Below are 20131 nucleotides of genomic sequence, written 5' to 3' on the forward strand. Positions count from 1 at the left end.
AAAATGATATGACTATTTGGATACACATTTTCGTGTTGTTGCCTTCCAAAGAAAAGTGAAAAAGTAGGGCTAGAGGCACTATGTAGGCGATCAATTGGAAAGCTCCTAGTGATTCTCCGTCTCAAGTTCCAACGTTTCTGGATCTATTAGGTCATATTCCAAGGTTGATATTTCAAACATTGAAAGCCCCAGAAAAAAACAAAATTGAAGGTTCTCAGCAAAATTGATTTCTTACTACTATACAAAGACTCGCCAAGGATATAATAGACTGTATAAAATGATTAAGCAAATACCTACTATGGTGCCGAATCAGCAATAAAGACAAGCCTTGGAACATATCATCAAACATGAAGCACGAAAATAATATTCACTTTCCTATGCAATTGCCTCACCAAGCTTTGAGAGATTAATCCCAGGCTCCCTAGATCTGAAGAGGAGCTCAACTGTTGGATCAGTAACAATCTCACTGCCCATCTCAAAGTTCTTCGGCCGTCCGCCATCCTCTTTCAACTTCCAGTCATACTTGAGAAGTAAATGAATAAGCAATATTTTCGACTCATTAGCCGCAAAAAATCGGCCTGGACAAGCGTGAAGCCCGTGACCGAAACCGAAGCTTTCACGAGTAGTTGTAACGAATTGGTGCTTGTGTTCATGGCCTGGCTCCTGACGCTTCTTGAGGAAGCGATATCCGTCATATTTTTCGGGATTCGGGTAGATGGTTTCATCTAGGTTGACGTGGGCAGAAACGGCGATCAGGGCGCCTTTGGGGATGACTGTGCCGTCTGATAGCGGGATTGCTTTTAGGGCGAGGCGGTTCATAGATGCTGTGACATCAATAGTAAGAAAACGAATGATCCAAGGAAATGTGGAATGAAACGAGTTAGGTAGAGGACTTACTCAAGCTGACTGGGTGCGTGCGCTGTGACTCCTTCATCACACTGTCCATCAACTTCAGCTTCAACAAGCTAGTCTTCTTGAACTCGCCATCCTCAGCAATGACGGCTGCGATTTCGTCGCGCATGGGTTGAATATATTCGGGGTACGCTGCTAGGTCGTACATTATGTTCGTGAGAAGATTCGAGGTGGTGTGAATAGCTGCCATGGACAACGAGACCTGTCCGCGTGCCATATCGAAGGGCGTGTCATAGGCCTCGGATAGTTCTTCAAACCAGTCGAGGGCATCGGCGTGGGTCCGGGGCGGATCCTCCGCTGGCAGTTTGCCGTCACGGATCATGTTGCGCTTCTCAATCTCTTTATTCACAATGGCTCTACCGACGGCCAGATGCGAGCGAAGCTTTTGCATGGATGGCATGAAGTAGTGCACAACTGGGCGTAGGATAGATGGCCACATCTGTAGCTCGCGGGCTCCATTAAAGGCGAGGATCGTGTAGTTAACGGCGACGTCAATCCAGTCCTCGTTACGGCAGGCCTTCTCGCCAAGGAAAATGAGCGTGGAGATACGGGCCACCATATATGGCACTTTGCTGGCGAAATTGTATGGCTTCCATTCTGAGTCAAAGTGGTTAGCGCCTAGACTCACCAAGGTACTTCCAGATCATGACATACCATTCGATGGGGGGAAAGTGTCTTTCACTGTCGCTGCTGTCTCCTTGGAGAGGGGGATTGTAAGGCCACCTGCATGTGTATTTGGGTTAGAGCGGTCATCGCCAGGGCACTCTAGGGCTTGAAGATCACGTACCAAGCGCCTGAGTCAACTTGATCCGCACTGCATCTTGGATAATCCTAGAAGCTCCATTGGGGTGAAACGGTTCGAAGCCAGCGATACGGTTTGAGAAGAAGTTCTGGATTCGCATTTAGTCCCACGATATTTCCTAGGGCTGTATGGATTCATGCCAAGATTTGCTCTTACTTTTCGAGTGGCGCCTTCAAAATCCAGATGAGGGTGACTCTTGATTTCATCGATATACTTTGGGTGTAGAACAATCAATGGCCGAGCTGGCGCCATGACCTGAAAGGCATCGCGGCCCTGCTCTTAGTCAGTATATTGCTTTGGAGGATTCGGAAAGCAGTAGTCTTCCTACCTTTGTAAAGCCCTCGGCGATCAACGAACGCGCCGATTGTCGAAAGCGAGACTTGGCCTTCTTGTTGGAAACATCCCACCAGCTCTTTCCAACCAAGGGAAATCGAGAATAGGGAATCTCATCGGAGATATCATCCCAAATGCTGGAGGCAAACACGACCAAGAGCGCAACACAGACCCCCTCAACAAAGTAGGGAGTGCTCAGCAACTCAGTTAGAAGCGCCATGATATCGACAAAAATGGGACAGAGCCAGAATTTCAACGCAATAAACGTTGGACAAAGTCCCAACTTTCATGTTCCCGCTTTGGGGACTGGGTATTATTTATAAGAACCTGCTTTAAAAAGCATCCACCAGTTAAAATCCAAGCATTTGGAGATTATTCAGGTTTCGCCCAAGCATTCCGAAGTGGAGTTCCCACCCATAGTCTATCGGATATGGCTTGCACCGAGAATTAAAAGGGAAAGTTTACTTTGAAAAAGTTCGGGGCTTGACCACTCCGAGTTAAGTAGCAGAAGTAAGGAAATTCAATTTTTTTTTGGGGCTCATACGAACACGAGCACCGATCGTTGCCCTAAAGGGGTATTTGGGGATACGTCGCAATACGTCGATTTGCACGGACTGGGACTCCCTGATCCACGACCGCTTTGAATGACTTGAGAGGCCAATCAGCGTGGATGGAATTTAGATCGAGGATTTGTATCACATCTGTGGAACATGATGGAGTGTCACTATGTAGTAACTGAAGGCATGGATTTCCCTGGTGAGCTGATATCACCATGAATTTCAGGACCTTGGAGAGATAACATTGAAGACCTTGAGGAGTTAACTAAGTAGTAGTAAGTACTAGTAGTAAGAGAAGAGAAGAAGAGAAGTGAGGAAACCAATCAGCGGTAAATGTTGAACGGGGTAACGTAATCACATCCGCCCCCGCATCTCCCCCTCTTGAGCACATGTACTCTCTCCCTCCCTCCATGACTCCAAACATTTCAACTTTGGATTTGAAAAAAACTTCTTGATGCATTTATTATTTATTTCTCCGTAACACCCCCTGTCAAACTTGAAACTTCTCTATATTCGCCATGGGTGATTATGGCCCTTCAGCTACTAGTACCCGCTCCACAGACCAACCTTCGCTTGTGACTCCTCCCGAGATCTCCGTGCTGGTAACGGGCTTTGGCGTAAGTGATCTGCGCCCGGATCCAATGTGTTTCCGAGCCCGACTCCTAAATCCTCACTGTGTAACTAGCCCTTCAAAACGAACCTTGTCAATGCTTCTTACTTGATCGCCAAATCGCTCCCCGATTCATTTACCTTTGCCCCCCCTGGCTCTGCAGACCGTCGTATCGTTGTGCATGTCCACCCGGACCCAATACCCGTGGCATATTCGTCCGTCCGTGAAGCATTACCCATAATACTGTCTGATTACGCTGCAGCCAATCAAGGCCGTCGACCAGATCTAGTGATCCATATTGGCATCGCGTCGCCAAGACTATATTACTCGATCGAGTACCTAGCCCATCGGGATGATTACAATATAACTGACATCAATGGCCGCTCGGGCTACGAAGACGGAGAGAAAAGATGGAAGGAGCTGGGGCTGCCCCCCATTCTAAGTCCCGGCAGAGCTTTTGCTGCCACTAAGGACCAGAAAGAACTTCGGGCCTTAGAGGGCTCTAAGCACGGTGGCTCGTATCCGCCCAATGCCCACTTCTTAGATACGTGGAAGGCCAATGCGTCGGCAGGTCTGGATCTGCGCATATCTCATGATGCTGGTCATTATCTCTGTGACTTTATATATTATACTAGTATGGCCTTGGCCACCCAGCAGGGCCAAGACCGCAACATTCTGTTTTTCCATGTCCCCGGTGCATCTGAGGATGCGGATATCAAGCGTGGACGAGAGATCACCTTGGCTCTGATTAAGGCAATGGTTACCTGCTGGGTTGATGAGACGCAATCTGCGTAAGATTAAACCTTCCAGTTGTCCAGAGCCCATCACCATGAAAGCGGGAGCAACTTTTTGACCCCGAAGGACCTTGAGGGTTGCCGGTTTTTTCTTGCCACTGTTGACTTGTACCTGAAGATTGTGGAGCTTTGGTTCGTCTATCGTGATCTGGAATCCAAACTTCTTAGCGTTTCATTCAAACATTGAATGTTTGTAATAACACCGATTTTCTCAGTATCTGTGGATCATACCCCCTGCCTGTCGAGTTGATGGTTCGTGCCCAGTGGCCGTGGTCTTCTTCTCTGCTGGACAGTTGATATGCGGGTGTCCCTGCTTCTTATAAAATAAGCATTTGCCTTCTTCAAATGTCCGAGAATTATTCATCCACTCTGTGGCACTGGGTAGTGTAGGTCCGAGCAGGTGCTTTTGGAAATCTAAGAGGTGTTTGCCCTATCTACTAGATAGCTGGCAAACCCTCCAGAATAGCGATCCTCAGGGGGTCAATAAAGGTCAATAAACTCTACAATTTTCATGTTGATCTTGGCCAACATTATTCCAGTGGTTGATGATCTGGATAGTTGTTGTTGGTCAGACGATGGTTTGTCGTTCAATGTTGGTGAGGATGTCTAGTAGACAGGTTTTGTCACGAGCAGAATTGTCGTGCGTGCAAGAGAAAGTCACAATGTAGTACTAGTAGGTACTCTGCCTAATATTTGTTCCTCTCTCCATCTTACTCCTATCAACACTTTTTGCTCTTTGGCTGCATAGTACATACTATTTCACTGGTCTCAAGTTATAGTTGCTCACTTGCATTTTCATGCATTAGTCAACTTCAAGGCTTTCTCTGTCTTTGAATTATCTATAAATTCAACATGGCACTTAATTAATTCATCTCTTAATACTCTATAGTTGAAGCTTGACTTGACGTCATAACAAATTATCCGATATGTAGGCGGCATAAGACGGCAAAACGGGCTTATCAATACGGACAGAACTAGAACATGAGTGGAGCCTCCGACTATGAGTCTTCTTAAATTTGAAACTCAAGTTACACAACCTCGTAGGATTTGTGTGTTTCGGTCTCAAAAATTGATTTCATGGCAATCATGATTGAGGCAGTACCAACAACATCTGTACTGGTTCTAGGACTGGTACTTCTACTACCAATTCTAGTCTTCCCACTCCTACCCAAACTGAAGAGATGGATCCACAAGTCATCACCGTCAGCAAGTCTCTTGCCGAATCTACGCCTCTGGAATCGACGTCCCAGGCAATCCAGTGAGATTGTCTCGCTACGCATGTACCCAATTAAATCTTGCCGAGGCTTTGAGGTGCACTCAACTACCCTCAAGGAGCATGGCCTTGATCTCGACCGGCGCTGGATGTTGGTCGACGCCACTACAAACGAATTCCTAACCATCCGCCAAATCCCCAACATGACCCGCATCAACACAGGGCTCAGTGAAGATGGCAAAGACCTAATTGTGACAATCCCAAGCCCAGAATCACCAACTCAACAAACCAATACTGATCCCAATACCGCCAAAACAATCCGCATTCCAGCCCACCCCACCCAGGAATGGCTCAAAACCCACACCACCATAGCCCCCGTCAAGATCTGGGATAATGACACAGATGGGTACATCTACAATGAGGAAATCAATGCTCCATTCACAGCTTTTATGGGCCGTCCCGTCGCACTAGTCTACAAGGGCCCAACACCCCGCGTACTAAAAGGCAATGGCGCACCTAAACTTCTAGGTCGTGTCCAGACAACCGGGTTTCCGGATGTTTTCCCAATTCTCATTGCATCAGAGGCTTCTCTCGCCGAACTGAATACGCGTCTTAGTCTCAAAGGCGTGGACCCCATCACTGTTGAACGATTCCGCCCGAATATTGTCGTGCGTGGGGAAACGGCCTGGAGCGAGGATTCCTGGAAACTGGTGCGCATCACGGCTGGGAATGGATCTAATGCCAGCAACAAGGCCATGGCGCAGGCACCGTTGGACCTGGATATTGTGGCGCGTTGTGCGAGATGTCAGGTCCCGAATGTGGATCCTGACTCGGCGAATAAGCATAAGAAGCAGCCGTGGGACACGCTCGTTTCGTATCGCAGGGTTGACGAGGGGATCAAGTATAAGCCTTGTTTTGGGATGTTGAGTGCGCCGAGGAACGAGGGGATTGTGGAGGTTGGGATGCGTTTGGAGGTTTTGGAGGAGACTACTGAGCATCGGTACATTACTGGATTCTAGTAGATCTAGTGAGTCAGGGTTTCATGTTGCAGTATATATGGTTGTGTATGGAAAATCTACTTATACGAAAGGATGTATAGTAAATGTTTACTGAGGTCTCATTGTCCTATGCAATTCTATGTATTGTTCAATTCATATGCCGCGTAATGATCGTATCCCCATATTAACATTAACCTCCACAACGCTCCCCTCCCAGATTCAATTAGATAACAAAGGAGATATCATGCATACTTTGCGACTCATGGCCCCTTAAAGAGAACTGCAGGATACCTCGTAACTGTGGAAATCATTGTCTCCACCGAGGCAAGTGTTCAGTACAATCTCCTCTGCACCAGCATCGCAAGAATCTCCAGTGTAGAGAGTCACTGTAGTATTTAGATCAGTATAACAACAACAAAAAAGAAAAGAAAGAAAAATAAGCCACAACAGAGCTGAAAACATACCGGTACAGTTATTGATAGCATACTCAAAGCTCACAGACTGGACGATATTATCGCCAAAGCTTTGGCAATCATTCACATCGTCTCCGTAAACACCAAGTTCACCCAGGTTCTCCGCCGAGCACCCAGCTTCACCATACAGACGAAGTTGAACATAGCGAGTATTGGCCGGAGAAGCAGGAGCAGGAGCAGCAGAGATGGTCACCGCGAGGGCAGCGACAGAGGCAACAAGAGCGGTAGTAAACTGCATATTGGGCGGAGAGATGATTTGAGTTGAGGATTGAGATGGCCTTGAGATTGATGTGGTGTTGGTGATAAGGTTGATTGAGTAGAAGCTGAAGTGGAATGTTGTTGTTGAAGAAGGGATATGCGAGATAGAGCCGGGAACAATGACAGCTTAAGTAGTTCTGAACTTCTTCGTTCACTTCCAGAGGTGCGGTGAAACATGAGATATTCGCCTCCAAAGGGTCTAGCTTGGCGTTGATGTTTTGATTGGGTCAAAAGCGGGGACTCTACGTAGCCAGCATGCCATCAATCCGACCACAGGATTGTACATACTGCGCATCCGAGCATGTCTCACACACTGCGCCCGTTATCCCGGTGCTACAGCGCCGTTTACGAGTTTATGAATATCTGGCACATGATGCATGCACGGGTTAAGTTTTGACAAAGGAGATACCTACTAGTAGTAAGTATAGATTATGGGCAGAAATGGCGGTAGAAGAGGATCATCCAAGGTTCAGTAGCGCCCATGAGCTATGGCACTAGTACAGACCGGTTAATCGGAACCTCGTCATGTGTACAAAACATTGAAAAATCATTCCCTTACTGAACAAGTGCAGCTTTGTTTTTCCGGGGATCGCCGAATAAGCTTCACACTGTGGCGATGGTTCTATTTCCATCCTGGTTTCCTATTTGTCGGCCACCTGCAGGATTACATCAGTGCTTGATGACACCCAGCTAATCAAATGGGGTTCTACAAGCTACGGGACTGATCTGGACTCATTCTTCTAGATGACTTGGATCTAGGCCAAATCTGACCCATAATTGCTTATTGCATATGAGAGACATCGTGGTTGACCGATGTGGGATGACCCGGATAAGTGAGACTAGTGAACCCCCAAGGCCGCCTTCCGCAGTGTCGAGTGTCGATCACCCCCGCACGTAACGTATTCCTATTCTGTACCCGTGCACGCCGTATAGGTTGGAAGCAGCTGGCCGCCTGAATATGGACCCTTGAAACACCGCCTTTTGGGGGTATTTGGGGTCTGCTTAGGCTTCAAGATCTATACATACCTGACGCCAAGCACTGAATCGCTACCTCCAAGGTTCGTTTGACCTATTTAGGGAATTGGTATAGGTTCGGGACAACACGGTCTGATAGGAAAGGTCTCAAAAGTGCAGACAACACAGTACTCAATAGTTCCTTGGCTTAAAAAATGCGCCCGAACTCACATGTGTAAGGATGTATAGACGGAAGACAAACGAGATCACATATCTATGTTCCTATCAGGTGTGGTAGGGTTGATTTCTCGGGTCCCAGTCGTAATTTGCTTGAGTACCCTCAAAACCCTGCAGGATACTACAAGAATATGGCGAGGATGCACGGAACCCGAGAAAACAGCCCTGAGAATCCCATGGATCGGGAACAGCCACTGCCGTGATGGTATGGAGCGTAATACAGCCACCGTGGCATCCGCTCGTACCCACAGATTAAGGTTACCGGGTGCCTAACCACTCCAGATACTAGATTAGTCGTGAACATACGAGACACCTTCAAGGAGGGGGGAAATGAGACAGAAGATACGATGAATAGAGAATCGTAGGATAGGTAAATAGTTGGATTGTTTGATCGATCATGATAAATAAAGACCGATCATCAAAGAAAGGAAGTTAAAAAAGCACTCGCCGATGACGCCCGGGGCGTAGTTGCAAATGCAACACACGCAGGAAACAAAAGACACCGGCACTGGAGCGTTCAAATCTGTAGTAAATTTCTGTCTCGAGATCGGAAAAACGCAGCCATGACAGATTTGCGAAGATTCACCATTCCATCTCGGGGAAAGCTTTAACAAGCCTAGGAGTCGGGAATCACGGGCGGTATCACAATCGATGAAAGCGTCTCCAATCGATCAGAGTATGCAAGGCGCGGGAGCAGTACAGAGCGGAGTAGATCGTATTATCGAGAGGAATGGAATAAAATCAAAATCAAATGAAGAAAAAGATAATGAGAAAATGAGAAAATGAGAAGCATAAAAATTGGAAACCACGCTGGCAAAGACAGAAGAAGAGAACCCAACAAACACCTCGCTTGCATCGTCTCGGAATGTCGTTGGCCAACTGCATTTCATGTGCGTCGTTTCATTTCGGTTCGTCTATGGGTTGCATATGTATCGTCGTGCACATTCTTCTTTTGGGGGGAGGCGTGAAATTGGTTCGGAAAATCATTTTTTGAGCCCATCGTTGTCGATGGGCTTGGGTGGACCGAAGAGAAAATGGAGAGGATAACAAGCCACATTGGTTGTCTTGGTTCAGATAAGACAAGACAACAACTGGACAGGATAGGTAAAGAAAAAAGAAAGAAAATGTAGTGAATGTATCGCGCCACGGCGACTGGTAGCTGAGTAGAAAGTGTTGAAGTTTTCGCGTTCAATTTTCGATTGTTTTTGTTGGTTTTTAAGAGGAGTTTTCAATGCATACCGGGGTTCACATCGAGTGAATCAGGCAGGCTGACAGAGAAAGGAAATAAATCAATCGCGTCGCGATAGGGAGTGAACGTGCTATATGAGAGGCCGGGTCTGTATTGATAGACCAGCCTTGACTTCCATAATGCAATGAGTGTCAGGGTGAAATGAATGTAAGTCCTGGAATAGGAGTCGAAGGTATCCTGTGCGTTGGAGACCCGGATAGTGGCTAATTAGATAGACACACATGGATCTGAATACACCATGGAGATCAACACTTAGTAAAAATACCAAAATGTTGAAAAAGATGGTATCAATGCAGGAGAGATAAATCGACCACCAAACCAGGAGGAAAGGGCCCATCACAATTTTCTCTTCGGGGTTGGGGTCATGTGTTGCGAACGCCAGGAATTGGCTGAGTCATTCAGAAAGTTCCAAGACTCAAGGCCATCTCAAATATCGTTACAATCGTTAAAGGCCGTTGCTGTCATAATAGTGAAAATGCTGCAAAAAGGGGGTGGCACAAAACCCCCTATCATCTCGTTCAGGTCATCATGCAAAGTGAAAAGGTCTCGCAAAGGAATTGGCACCATAATGGGAACGAAAATTGCAAAATGGGACAGCGGAAAGGGCAAATTTAATTGCGCATGAAAGGCATGCTTAGGATCTCCCGCCGAATGCGCTCAGCATCCGAGAGGCCCTCCTCAAATGGGTTCTGTAGAGGGGGTCCTTGTCGGGTTTGCTGCTCCTGCATGGGTGAAGGATTCATAGAGCCTGGGTAGGTGGAAATACCACCGCTTGAGAATGGATCAGACAGCGAAGGTGCATGTCGAATGAATCGTCCAGGGGTTGTACGTCGCTTAAATTGACTTTCCACTTTGAAGGGGGAGCCAAGGCGCTTGATATTCTCACCTCCAAGATTCAAGAATGAATTGACGGGAGGCTTGGTAATAGGTGTCGTTTCCTCAGGCTCAATTTGAGAAGAGTTGAGAGATGAAGGGGGCGAGAACAGCTGGCTAACATCCCGAGAACGATCAGCGGCACCGGTGGTGGCACCTCGGCCACGGATGCGAACGCGGCCATGGCCAATGTCTTGAACTTTGTTGTCTCGAAGGTAGGTATTCAAGCGCTGGTGAACCTCTTCATCGGAGGGATCTCGGTTAACGTGGACCTTGGGGGAGAACACATCATCTTGCTCCCGAGGGGTCATGTCAAAGTGGGTATTACGCCGAGGTCGAGTTGGAGCAGCATGCACTGTCTGGCGGCGAGCAGAGATGGGTACAGTTTCAACTGCACGCTCTGAGCCTCCGGGGCCCCAAGTACTGTAAACAAATGGCGAACCCAGGCGTGGGATGCTGCAGGGTTCAACGTTTAAATGTTGGTTAGAGGGTCGAACATCTGGAATTTCGACCATGTTTTGCACGGGATTATTGAACCATTCAGTCTTCGACTCGGGAGCAGGCTCCTCGGCAAGTTGAGTCAATGGAGTCGGGTCGTACGAGGCGACAAGAGAGACACCGAGGTCGCGGGTGCCGTAGGCGGCAGAGTTGTCAGGTTGGTAGGCATCATTACCCATGTCAGGTGCAGGTTCTGGACTGCAAGACTGCATCATACGTTGGTAATGAGGCATGATCGAGAACTTGCGGCGGCACAACATCTTCAAGCGGTTGCGGGTCTTGGAGTCGGACTTGGGCCATGGAGTCTTGTTGTCCACGAAAGCCTTCGGGGTAGAACTGCCGCTACGGTCTGAGACCATGAGCAAGGACTGGCCCATACGGAGCTTCTTGTTCTCCCAAGTCTTTCTCGCTCGGCGGGCCACGCGGGACGTGACGCCCAAGGGGGGAATGCTACCCGGGGTCATCTTGAAGGGAGTCATGGTAGGGTCTTGCAGATACATCTGGTAGGTATTCCACAGATGGTTGTCCATCTCGCGAGAGAAAATCTTCTCCTTGACATGAGGACGCCGGGCGTTCTTCTTGGGCAGAGTGGGAGACGACATTTCAGTCTCCTTAGTGAATTCGAGAGGGAAATACCCAAAGACATCGCTCTCCACACTGGAACAGCTCCCGCCTACAGATGGACGCGATGCAAAAGTCTCGATTGATTCGACAGATGAATCTGAAAGGTTTGAACATACTGAGCCCGAGCGCTGGAGATTATATCCAGGAGTTTGGTCCCAGGAGGGCCACGCCTGGGCTTCGTCATTTGAATCAAAAGAAGTACCGCGAATCTGAGCAGGAGGAGTCTTGAAAATCACTCGCTGGCGCGGTGGGGCTAGGTAGCGTTCATCGTTGCCGGGCTGCGCCGAGGGAGATAAATCGAGCGGCGCGTTTGAGTGACCGACTTCGATCGAGGGCAAGGGGAGATCAGGTAGACCCTGGAAGCGGAACAAGTCCAGGTCCATACGCGCGCAAACATCAGTGCCGGAGCGGACGCGAACGCGAGGGAGGCGGGTACTGGAGAAGGAATGACGCGGTGGAGGCGGAACGTCGATGTGGGTCGAGGGACGTTCGGGGGTCCTGGGTTCGTCGGCGCTCAATGATGGGAAGGTGAAGTTCTTCGGGAGCGTTCGCGAGAGCTGACGTTGAGACATGATGATCGATGACTCGTGGTCCAGCTCGCGAATATTGTGGGGTTCAATTTCAAGAATGTGAGAGAAGGGTGGAGTGCTTGTTGACGCGCTCCGGATGGAGGGAGATCGAGTTGTAGGTTTGAGGGATCGCGAGCTTCCGTTGGGAGGAAGCGCGCGTTGGTCGTGGTTTATGATATCGTGAATCGTGAGAGAAGTGAGAGAAAGGAAAAATGGATGAGCGAAGGCGAAGATTGAAAAAGGCGGTTCAAAGGAAATCGAGGGTGTCGGTGTATGTGCTGTTGCGGAATGCGCCAACTGGAAATCGGGATCACCAGATCACAACTGCGGCTCCATCCCCGTGCACGAGTTTAGGAAATGTAGTATTTCGTCATCACCTAAAACGCCGGGAAGAAACACAAAAGGAAAACGGCGCAGCCGCGATTGAAAATCGCAGGCAAAAATGGGGGAAAGGAAATCAAGGTGGATGAGTAGAGGTGAGGAAAGAGGAAGAGAAGTGAGAAGGGAGAGGAGTTGTGTGGTTGGGCGCTGGAGTGAGGCGCCCGGGGGGAGATTGAGTACCCAGTACTTGGGCCTGTGGGCGTGAGTCAATACCCAAACCAAGTACCCAGTACTTGACCTTGAAAACACCTGCAGCTTGGCCCACCGTGAAATTCTACTAACTTGCGCTACTCGCGACTAGAAAAACCTGTAATTTGTCTGTGGAAATAAAAGATGAGAAAAGATAAAAAAAAAAAAATTCAAAAGAACCAACAGGATTCAATGCCACTATGGAATGTCGACAAGCCAAGATGTTTATTTAGATTTTCTCGAGTCTTTCCCATCCCATGAGGCTGCAGGTTGGACCTTACTTGATGCACGCTGCGTACTCGAATCGAGGAGGTAATTTTGATTTTTTGAACAGTCACGTACATTATCAGTATTGTGTACAAGAAAAGAATTGGGGAATGGGAGGGGGTTGGGATAGTGGTTGTGATCTAATTGGCCTATATTCATCAAGCTAACCCATTCAATGCCAAATGTACAGTCGATCGTGCTTATCCGAGAGTCCACTCTTCTCCCACAACGGAGTACATACGGAGTACTCTTAACAGTTCGTGAGATCAAACCCCGTGAACCCTTCTGCAAGGGCTAACAGGATCTGCCGGAGAGAACGGGCACGCTGCGTGGTAATCTAATGATGTCCATTGCAGAATCTTCCTATGCTTTTACTTTTTTTGGTGGCCCTTCTGTGCAGGTCATCTCCTGACCTCTCAACACAATCCTTCAGTACAATAGCATTGTTGATACGAGCACTGGAGCACTCAATATGTAAATTATTTTTTATCCATAAATAGCTATATCAAAAGCCAGGAACAACTCAAAAACCCACAAAAACCCACAGATCCAAAGTGAATTTTCACTTTTTTTTTGCGCCTTCGCATTGTGCGGTGTAGAAAGCTCGTGGACTTGGAAGCGTGGGGCCTGAACGTTTCAATATAACCTCATTGGGGAAAGACAAGGCACGAGGCACGCGTTTCTCCACTGACGCGTCGCGTCGCGATGTTTTATTACCGATATTACAGCCACGGAACACAGTACCATACGACACTAGCCGCATTGGGCTTAGAGACATTCAAGTTGTAGTATGTAGTACACACGATCCAGGTCCAGGCTATAACCCGTCATGACCCCACTGGGAACGGGGTCGCACGATCCACGCCATGGTCCGTGGTTCCAGACGCCTCGACCAGGCCGAGTCATGGAACCCTATACAGAGCACAACATTCAAGACTGAGACAGGAGACGCGGCTCTAGGCTACCTACATCGGACTACTCCAGAGCCCTGGAGCTCCGTAGTACGTGCTAGTTCCCATTTGACATAACCGAACAAAACCATCTGAAGCAGAATCCGCATATTGAATATAATATTGGTTTCCAAATCTGTGGCAAATCTACTGTTTAATATGAAACAGATTAATATCTACTGGGTAATTCAAAAATATCGACAGACGAGGATTCACACCCCATGGATCGGACATAATAAAGAAGAATAGAATAAAACAGGGGTATAATCGTAAACAGACAGGTAAGAGACACATTGAAAGACGTGAGAAAAAAAAAAAAAAAAGAGAGAGAGAGATAAAGGAATAACATGAGCGCCATCAAGATCGTTCAAGCTTCTTCTTTCGCTCGGCCAATAAGGCCTCAATTTTACGAAGCTGCAGAGAAAGACCCTTCTTCTCAGCATTCGCAACGAGCCAGTCTTCCATGTTGCGACGCACATGACGCATGGAATGAAGCACGGGGAGGATGGGCGATGAAGTAACATCACTACCGCTTTCAAGCTCAAGTTGTGTCCAATGCTCAGCGCCAGGATTTAAGAGTAGATCAAACACCTCAGCCCACAATTCGCGGTCCCAGTATCTCTTCAATGACTCACGAATCCGATAAGTGTGAGAGTTGGAGGCACCACCGGTGCTGGTGCGGGCAGGCATAGATTCGATGTGCTTCCCAAAGAGCAGGACGTGAATTGTGCCGGCAATACCATATAGATCGATCTGATGGGTCCAGGGACGCGATTCACGAATCTCATTGCACTCGTGCGTGGCCACCTTCCAGTCCGCAACGAACTGCACAGAAGGTTGGAAGGCGTGCATGTCAATGCCTCGACCAAAGTCTATCAAGTCTAGGCCCTTGCCACGCCAACCATAGTGGCCATTTGGTGAGTAGTAGATACTATCACGCATTTGAGAAGGATTCTCGTTCAGGTCGAGGAGGGACATGGCGGTAGCAGGAGAATTTTCAGCGTCGGAATCGTCAAGACGAACAAGGCAGTTGTCAGCTTTGATATCACCGTGAAGAATTCCATGCGCATGGAGACCTTCCACGGTACGCAAGAGCTCTACAGAGAAGAACATGGCGAGAGATTCCTCAAGTCCGCCCTCACTGTGGTGATTAGAAGTGATGGGGTCATTGCGAAGGATATTGACCAGGTCAAGTAGTGTGCCTTGGCCTCGGTAGTCTTCCACAAGGAAACTTTCGCGCTGGTGTACGTGCAGTTCATGCGCCCGGACGATGCTCTCTGCAGCTCGCGAATGCTCAGCGGAATGTTGCAGGCGGTCATTCGCAATTCTGATCATATAAAATTCCCAGGCACTGGACGGCCCATTTTCAACCTTTATTGCCTCAAACGAATACCGGGGAGTCTGGTAAGGGCTGACAGTCTTTGAACGGGAATCCCGGCTGCCAGCCGTTAGATTCTCATCATCCGAGTCAGCGTCGTAAGAGTTGAGGCTGTCCACACTCTCAACTAGATAAACTGGAGCGTAGGCACCGGCACCAAGCTCACGTCGAACGATATAGCTTCGCTCGGCTCCGGGGAACTCAAGAATCGGAGTATCAAAATCTTCACCACCACCCTTAGATTGTCTGATATGTGTCTTGACGAACTTTTGGATCATAGAGGTGTAGTTGCTGTCCTTGACGTGACCATGGTATCCGGCGTAGGCCGCCAGGGGCGGTTCCAGGGAGTTCAAAATAGTGTTTCGAATACCCTTATCCGTAGGATTGCACTGAGCATCCTTGATGACAGCTTCTCCCCGTCGACGGGATTTGGGGGCAAGTGTCTTAAAAGCAGTTGGGCTGAACGGAACATCTGCTGCTGAAGTAAAGGTGTGGTCTCCTTGGTATGGTGTCGCTGCTCCTACTGGGCTAGAAAGCAGTAAATCACCCATCTGCGGCATGCCGGCTGGTGATCGAGGCTTTGAGGGTGTCTTGGCATTGTACAAAGCCGCCCGAGCAGCCGTCTGTGAGGGTATGGAGCACTCTGTTCGCTCCACAATAGGCGTCATGAAGGGCAGACGATTCTGCGCCATAATGGCAGGGTCCCTATACGTGCCATATGGAGCAGCATAGTCATCGGGCATTCGGGGAACAAAATGGTCTCTCTCTGGAGTTCCCAAGTTGGACTCATCCGCCGCTCCTTCACTTAGAACTGATCGAGAAGTGATATCATCAGATTCATGTTCGGGAATATCCTTGCTAACGCTGAACTCGGTCCAATCACCATCGCCAACGCTCTCGGCTCTTGTGGTGTCTGCATATTCGGTATCATCGTATGACTTGTGGAAGGTTTGTGTTTCCTCGTTGCCAAAATCACTGGAGGCGGCCGACATATGTCCGGTGGCTGTACTATCCGCGTTGCTCACGATATCGTCATCGTCATAGTCGCTGCCGAAAACACTGTCCTCTGGATCCTCCTCTGCCTCTACCTTCAATGGCTGGTTAAACAGGTCGTAAATCTCATCGGTGGCGGCACGGGTGTGCATGGTCATTGTTGGCTCCCTGGTGCTTTTTCGTCGGACCTTGGAGTTTGTGGGCGAGTCGAACTTCATTTTGACTATAAACGATATAAGCCGGTTGGGTTCTGGTCCGGGGTAAAACGAGCTTACCGGTCTGAGTCTGGGTGTCTCCTTTGGCCTTGGAACGTCGTTCTTTGCCAGATTTGCCCTCGAATGATCCATGCTGCTCTTGAATTCCTGCTTTCGACTCCGACTCTGTTAGATCCTCATCGGGACTGGATGCTTTGGGCTTTGCGACTGGAGAGTCAAACCCGCCAATATTTCCGGAAATTTGTTGAAGTGGTTCTTTGTGAGCTCGCCAATTTTTATTCGTCCACCCCCGTTTCATGGCTCGAAGCTCCTCGAAGCTAATCTCATGTGCAGGGTTCTGACGGTCGGGATACACTGCCTCCAAGTCGACAAAAACACGCTCGCGACGACCTGTTCGTGGGTTTACCGCTTCCCTTACATGATGTTCCGGAATTTGCTTGGGAACATTATATTCCTGAGTTTTTTGATGTTGATTTGAATTTGACTACAAACAATCGAAGCACATTGGTTCAAGCCAACAATTAGTCCTGTGATCGTAAATATATGGAGGTCTGATATGGGATAGGCAACTTGAGAATTGCAACTCACCTCGTCTCGGAAGATGGCCATCTTCTGTGTTGGCGCTGCCTTCTTCCCCGCCTTCAAAGTTTCACCCGCCCACGGCTTGGCTTCCACCCGGTTTTCCTTCTTTCGTTCCCCCATTGATCCAATGCTTTCCCATCCCTTCGTATGTCCGCTGCTGGTGGCCGGTGGTGGGTCGTTAACAGCACCGGCATCCGAGAAAATGGCCATCTTTGGCTTTCCAGACTTTGTTTTCGGGGCGCTGGTGGCTGAAGGAGAGGGGCGTGCGGCCTGGGGGTCTGGAGAGCCATCGGCTGGCGCGAAAGGGTCCATTTTCGCTGCTAGCGCAGTTCGGACTTTGGGTAAAGCTGGCGACGATGGCCCTGTATCCTGTGACTGCATCTCGTATCGTTGCTGGAATTCGCTGTATTTTCGCACCAACCGCTCAATCGGTCGAGCCTCACGGTCCATACCAAGCCTGTAGACTTCCTCGGCCTGGTTCCAACGCCCCGCACCTTCTAACCATGCGGCAAATTCTTCGTAAAAAAGGGCCAGGCCTTCACCAACATGATGGCGGGAGAGGAATGCGAATGTCTCCCTTGGAGCATCAGAGAACAGCCTGATGTAGTGTAGCCATAGGCGTAAGTATCGTGGGTCGTTCTTGTAGTCCCCTGATGAGAGGAAGGATTTCGTCGCGCGTTCAAGTAATGGAAGTAGACCGGACTCGGCGGTCGCTTGGGCGGAGGGGTAGGCGTTCAGGGTCCATTTGACATAACGGTCATAGACGTCGAGGGGATCGTCTGATTCTCCTATCACTTGTAATTCGCTTTCGTATTCTTCACGGATGGCATCATTCAACGTCCTTGTGTCGTTTGGTGTTGGTGTCGCGTATTTGTCGCTGGTATTGCTACCGCCTGAGAAAATCCGAGCGAGCTCTCGAGCTGATCTACCACCGGGGAGTGATTGGACGTTTTCTTTCTGGGCTTCGATAATGTCGAAGTCGATTAAGTCATTTGGTGCCGCCATCTTGCCGAGATCTGTACCGAGATCTCCCTTTGCAAGTATCGGCGAGGGTTTGTGGATGCCGTCGAACTCAAAAGTCAAGATTGAAGAGGGGACTTGGGCGCTTTGTTGCCAATTTCGTTATCGATAAACATCACATGACCGTTGCCGTGGTGACATACACGTGATGCGCTTTTTTAGATATGGAAATGTCTCCTTACTGTCTGACAGGTCACAAGTCCTTCTTCTTGTGTCTCAAAAGACAAGAATAAAAGTATTTGCTGCCCAGAAATTTGATTCGGCTCAGTATTAGTGATCACTGGTCAGTTTCCATTCCAGAATTGTGCATCAAGCGTGGTGGCCAGCAAGGCTTGGCATCACTTTGACATCGGGTCAGGACTCAGCACATCCAATCAGGTTCGAGACTCGTCGGTTTCTTGGAACCGACACTCTAACTCGACAACCTTCTTCCCCACCCATTTAAGTGACCACTGCAAGATGTGTGAATTCCACGATGACGACGAGCCCCAGGCAGTCTCAGAATCTACGGGTCACAAGAGAAACCTCAGCAGCGCAACGGATGCCTCTCCAGTAAGGCGATCAAAGAGGCAAAGATCAGCCATCAATCTCAAGGAAGAGTCCTCTTCAGATGAATCCGAGGCAGAAGCCAAGGTAAAAGTAACGCCGACAAAGGCCAAGCAGACTAAAAAGCCTCGAGCCCCTTCGTCCACAAAGAAGGTTACCAGTGCTGAAGCAAAGGCTGAGTCTGACGTTAAGAGTGTTTGCAAAGAGCCAATTGAGGTCAAAACCGAGCAAGACAAGGGACCAATCACCCAAAAAGCCAAGCCTACTCCTGCTAAAAGAGGGAAGAAGACTAAAGAATCCGAAGTCATGCCTCTTGCGCCACGTACACAGGGTTTGAAGATGCTTGTTGGCGCCCATGTCAGTGCTGCAAAGGGCGTCTTCAACTCAATTCACAACAGTGAACAGATTGGGTGCGTAATCAGAGAAATCGATAGCCCTAACATAAACTAACTTGTACTGTAGTGGTAATGCATTTGCGCTATTTCTCAAGTCTCAGCGCAAATGGGATAACCCTGCTCTCTTGGATGAGCATCGTGATCAGTTCCACAAGCTATGCGCTGAAAAGGGCTATGATCCTGCCAAGTAAGAAAGCCAGATGTCATAATTTGAGTACAAAGATTGACTAACACTCCCAGACACGTTTTGCCACATGGATCGTATCTTGTGAACCTCGCACAGGAAGACAAGGCCAAAGCTAAGCAGGCCTACGATTCTTTCATAGACGATCTTCGCCGATGTGAGGCACTTGGTATCAAGCTTTACAACTTCCAGTAAGTCCTACCTGGATACTCTGCCAGTCACTTATATCTGAACGGACATATACTTATACTCACTCTATAGCCCGGGAAGCACAAACGGAACTCCCCTGCCAGATGCTCTTTCTCGCATAGCAAGCAATTTGGTTAAAGCCATTACCGAAACCTCAACCGTAATCCCAGTACTTGAAACGATGTGTGGTCATGGAAACACAATTGGCGGCGCACTCTCCGAGTTCAAGGACCTTCTCGCCCTCATCCCGAAAGAGCACCACTCCCGCATCGGTATCTGCATTGACACCTGCCACAGCTTTGCTTACGGATACGACCTCGTCTCGCCAGAGGGCTTTAAGGCTTTCCTTGACGAGTTTGACGAGCTAATTGGCATTCAGTTCCTGAAAGCCTTGCATCTGAACGACTCCAAAGCGCCATTTGCTAGTAACCGGGATTTGCATGCCAATATCGGAACTGGATTCTTGGGCCTTCGGGCATTTCACAACGTAATGAATGAGCCACGGTTTGAGGGACTACCTATGGTTTTGGAAACACCAATTGACCGTGTGGAAGGGTCCGGTGCCGATGAGGGAAGTGAGAGTGAGTCTGGAGCAAAGAAAAAGGGCAAGAAGGCCAAGCGACCAGCTGGAGCATCGGCACCCACTGTTCAAGACCCTAGTATATGGGCTCGGGAGATTAAGTTGCTGGAGTCCTTGATTGGGATGGACCCTGATGGTGAGGAATTCAAAGCTCTTGAAGCAAAGCTTTCTGAGGAGGGGCGAGAGACACGCGAGAAGCAACAGGAGCAGCATGATAGGAAAATTGAGACTGAGAAGAAAAAGGAGGCAAAGGGAAAAGCGAAGGGGCAGAAAAGTTTGATGGACATGATGAAAGGTGGAAAGTAATC

The 20131-nt window shown here is 48.7% G+C and overlaps 7 protein-coding genes across 7 annotated transcripts; 3 read left to right on the forward strand and 4 right to left on the reverse strand.

Annotated features, from left to right (window-relative positions):
• Positions 1-375: 375 nt before the first annotated feature.
• On the reverse strand, positions 376-2267 carry N7466_004739 (cytochrome P450; the record flags this gene model as incomplete). The annotated part of the gene is made up of 6 exons (XM_057164136.1): positions 376-824; positions 898-1509; positions 1567-1635; positions 1700-1802; positions 1871-1987; positions 2043-2267. The coding sequence occupies 6 exons, from the start codon at positions 2265-2267 to the stop codon at positions 376-378; spliced, it is 1575 nt and encodes a 524-aa protein (XP_057022817.1).
• An 855-nt stretch (positions 2268-3122) lies between these two features.
• On the forward strand, positions 3123-4009 carry N7466_004740 (putative pyroglutamyl peptidase type I; the record flags this gene model as incomplete). Its single annotated transcript, XM_057164137.1, has 2 exons — positions 3123-3221; positions 3290-4009. The coding sequence occupies 2 exons, from the start codon at positions 3123-3125 to the stop codon at positions 4007-4009; spliced, it is 819 nt and encodes a 272-aa protein (XP_057022818.1).
• A 1085-nt stretch (positions 4010-5094) lies between these two features.
• On the forward strand, positions 5095-6240 carry N7466_004741 (MOSC domain-containing protein; the record flags this gene model as incomplete). The annotated part of the gene is made up of 1 exon (XM_057164138.1): positions 5095-6240. The coding sequence occupies one exon, from the start codon at positions 5095-5097 to the stop codon at positions 6238-6240; it is 1146 nt and encodes a 381-aa protein (XP_057022819.1).
• A 249-nt stretch (positions 6241-6489) lies between these two features.
• Positions 6490-6930, reverse strand: N7466_004742 (uncharacterized protein; the record flags this gene model as incomplete). The annotated part of the gene is made up of 2 exons (XM_057164139.1): positions 6490-6605; positions 6684-6930. 2 exons carry the CDS (start codon positions 6928-6930, stop codon positions 6490-6492), a joined length of 363 nt encoding a protein of 120 aa, XP_057022820.1.
• A 3071-nt stretch (positions 6931-10001) lies between these two features.
• On the reverse strand, positions 10002-11957 carry N7466_004743 (uncharacterized protein; the record flags this gene model as incomplete). The annotated part of the gene is made up of 1 exon (XM_057164140.1): positions 10002-11957. One exon carries the CDS (start codon positions 11955-11957, stop codon positions 10002-10004), a length of 1956 nt encoding a protein of 651 aa, XP_057022821.1.
• A 2141-nt stretch (positions 11958-14098) lies between these two features.
• Positions 14099-17914, reverse strand: N7466_004744 (putative checkpoint protein kinase (SldA); the record flags this gene model as incomplete). The annotated part of the gene is made up of 3 exons (XM_057164141.1): positions 14099-16335; positions 16388-16811; positions 16916-17914. The coding sequence occupies 3 exons, from the start codon at positions 17912-17914 to the stop codon at positions 14099-14101; spliced, it is 3660 nt and encodes a 1219-aa protein (XP_057022822.1).
• A 474-nt stretch (positions 17915-18388) lies between these two features.
• On the forward strand, positions 18389-20129 carry N7466_004745 (DNA-(apurinic or apyrimidinic site) lyase APN1; the record flags this gene model as incomplete). Its single annotated transcript, XM_057164142.1, has 4 exons — positions 18389-18885; positions 18938-19057; positions 19111-19245; positions 19316-20129. The coding sequence occupies 4 exons, from the start codon at positions 18389-18391 to the stop codon at positions 20127-20129; spliced, it is 1566 nt and encodes a 521-aa protein (XP_057022823.1).
• Positions 20130-20131: the final 2 nt, after the last annotated feature.

This window comes from Penicillium verhagenii, assembly GCF_028828195.1.
Source record: "Penicillium verhagenii strain IBT 33310 chromosome Unknown utg000005l_segment0_segment0, whole genome shotgun sequence".
In the NCBI taxonomy this organism is placed as follows: domain Eukaryota; kingdom Fungi; phylum Ascomycota; class Eurotiomycetes; order Eurotiales; family Aspergillaceae; genus Penicillium; species Penicillium verhagenii.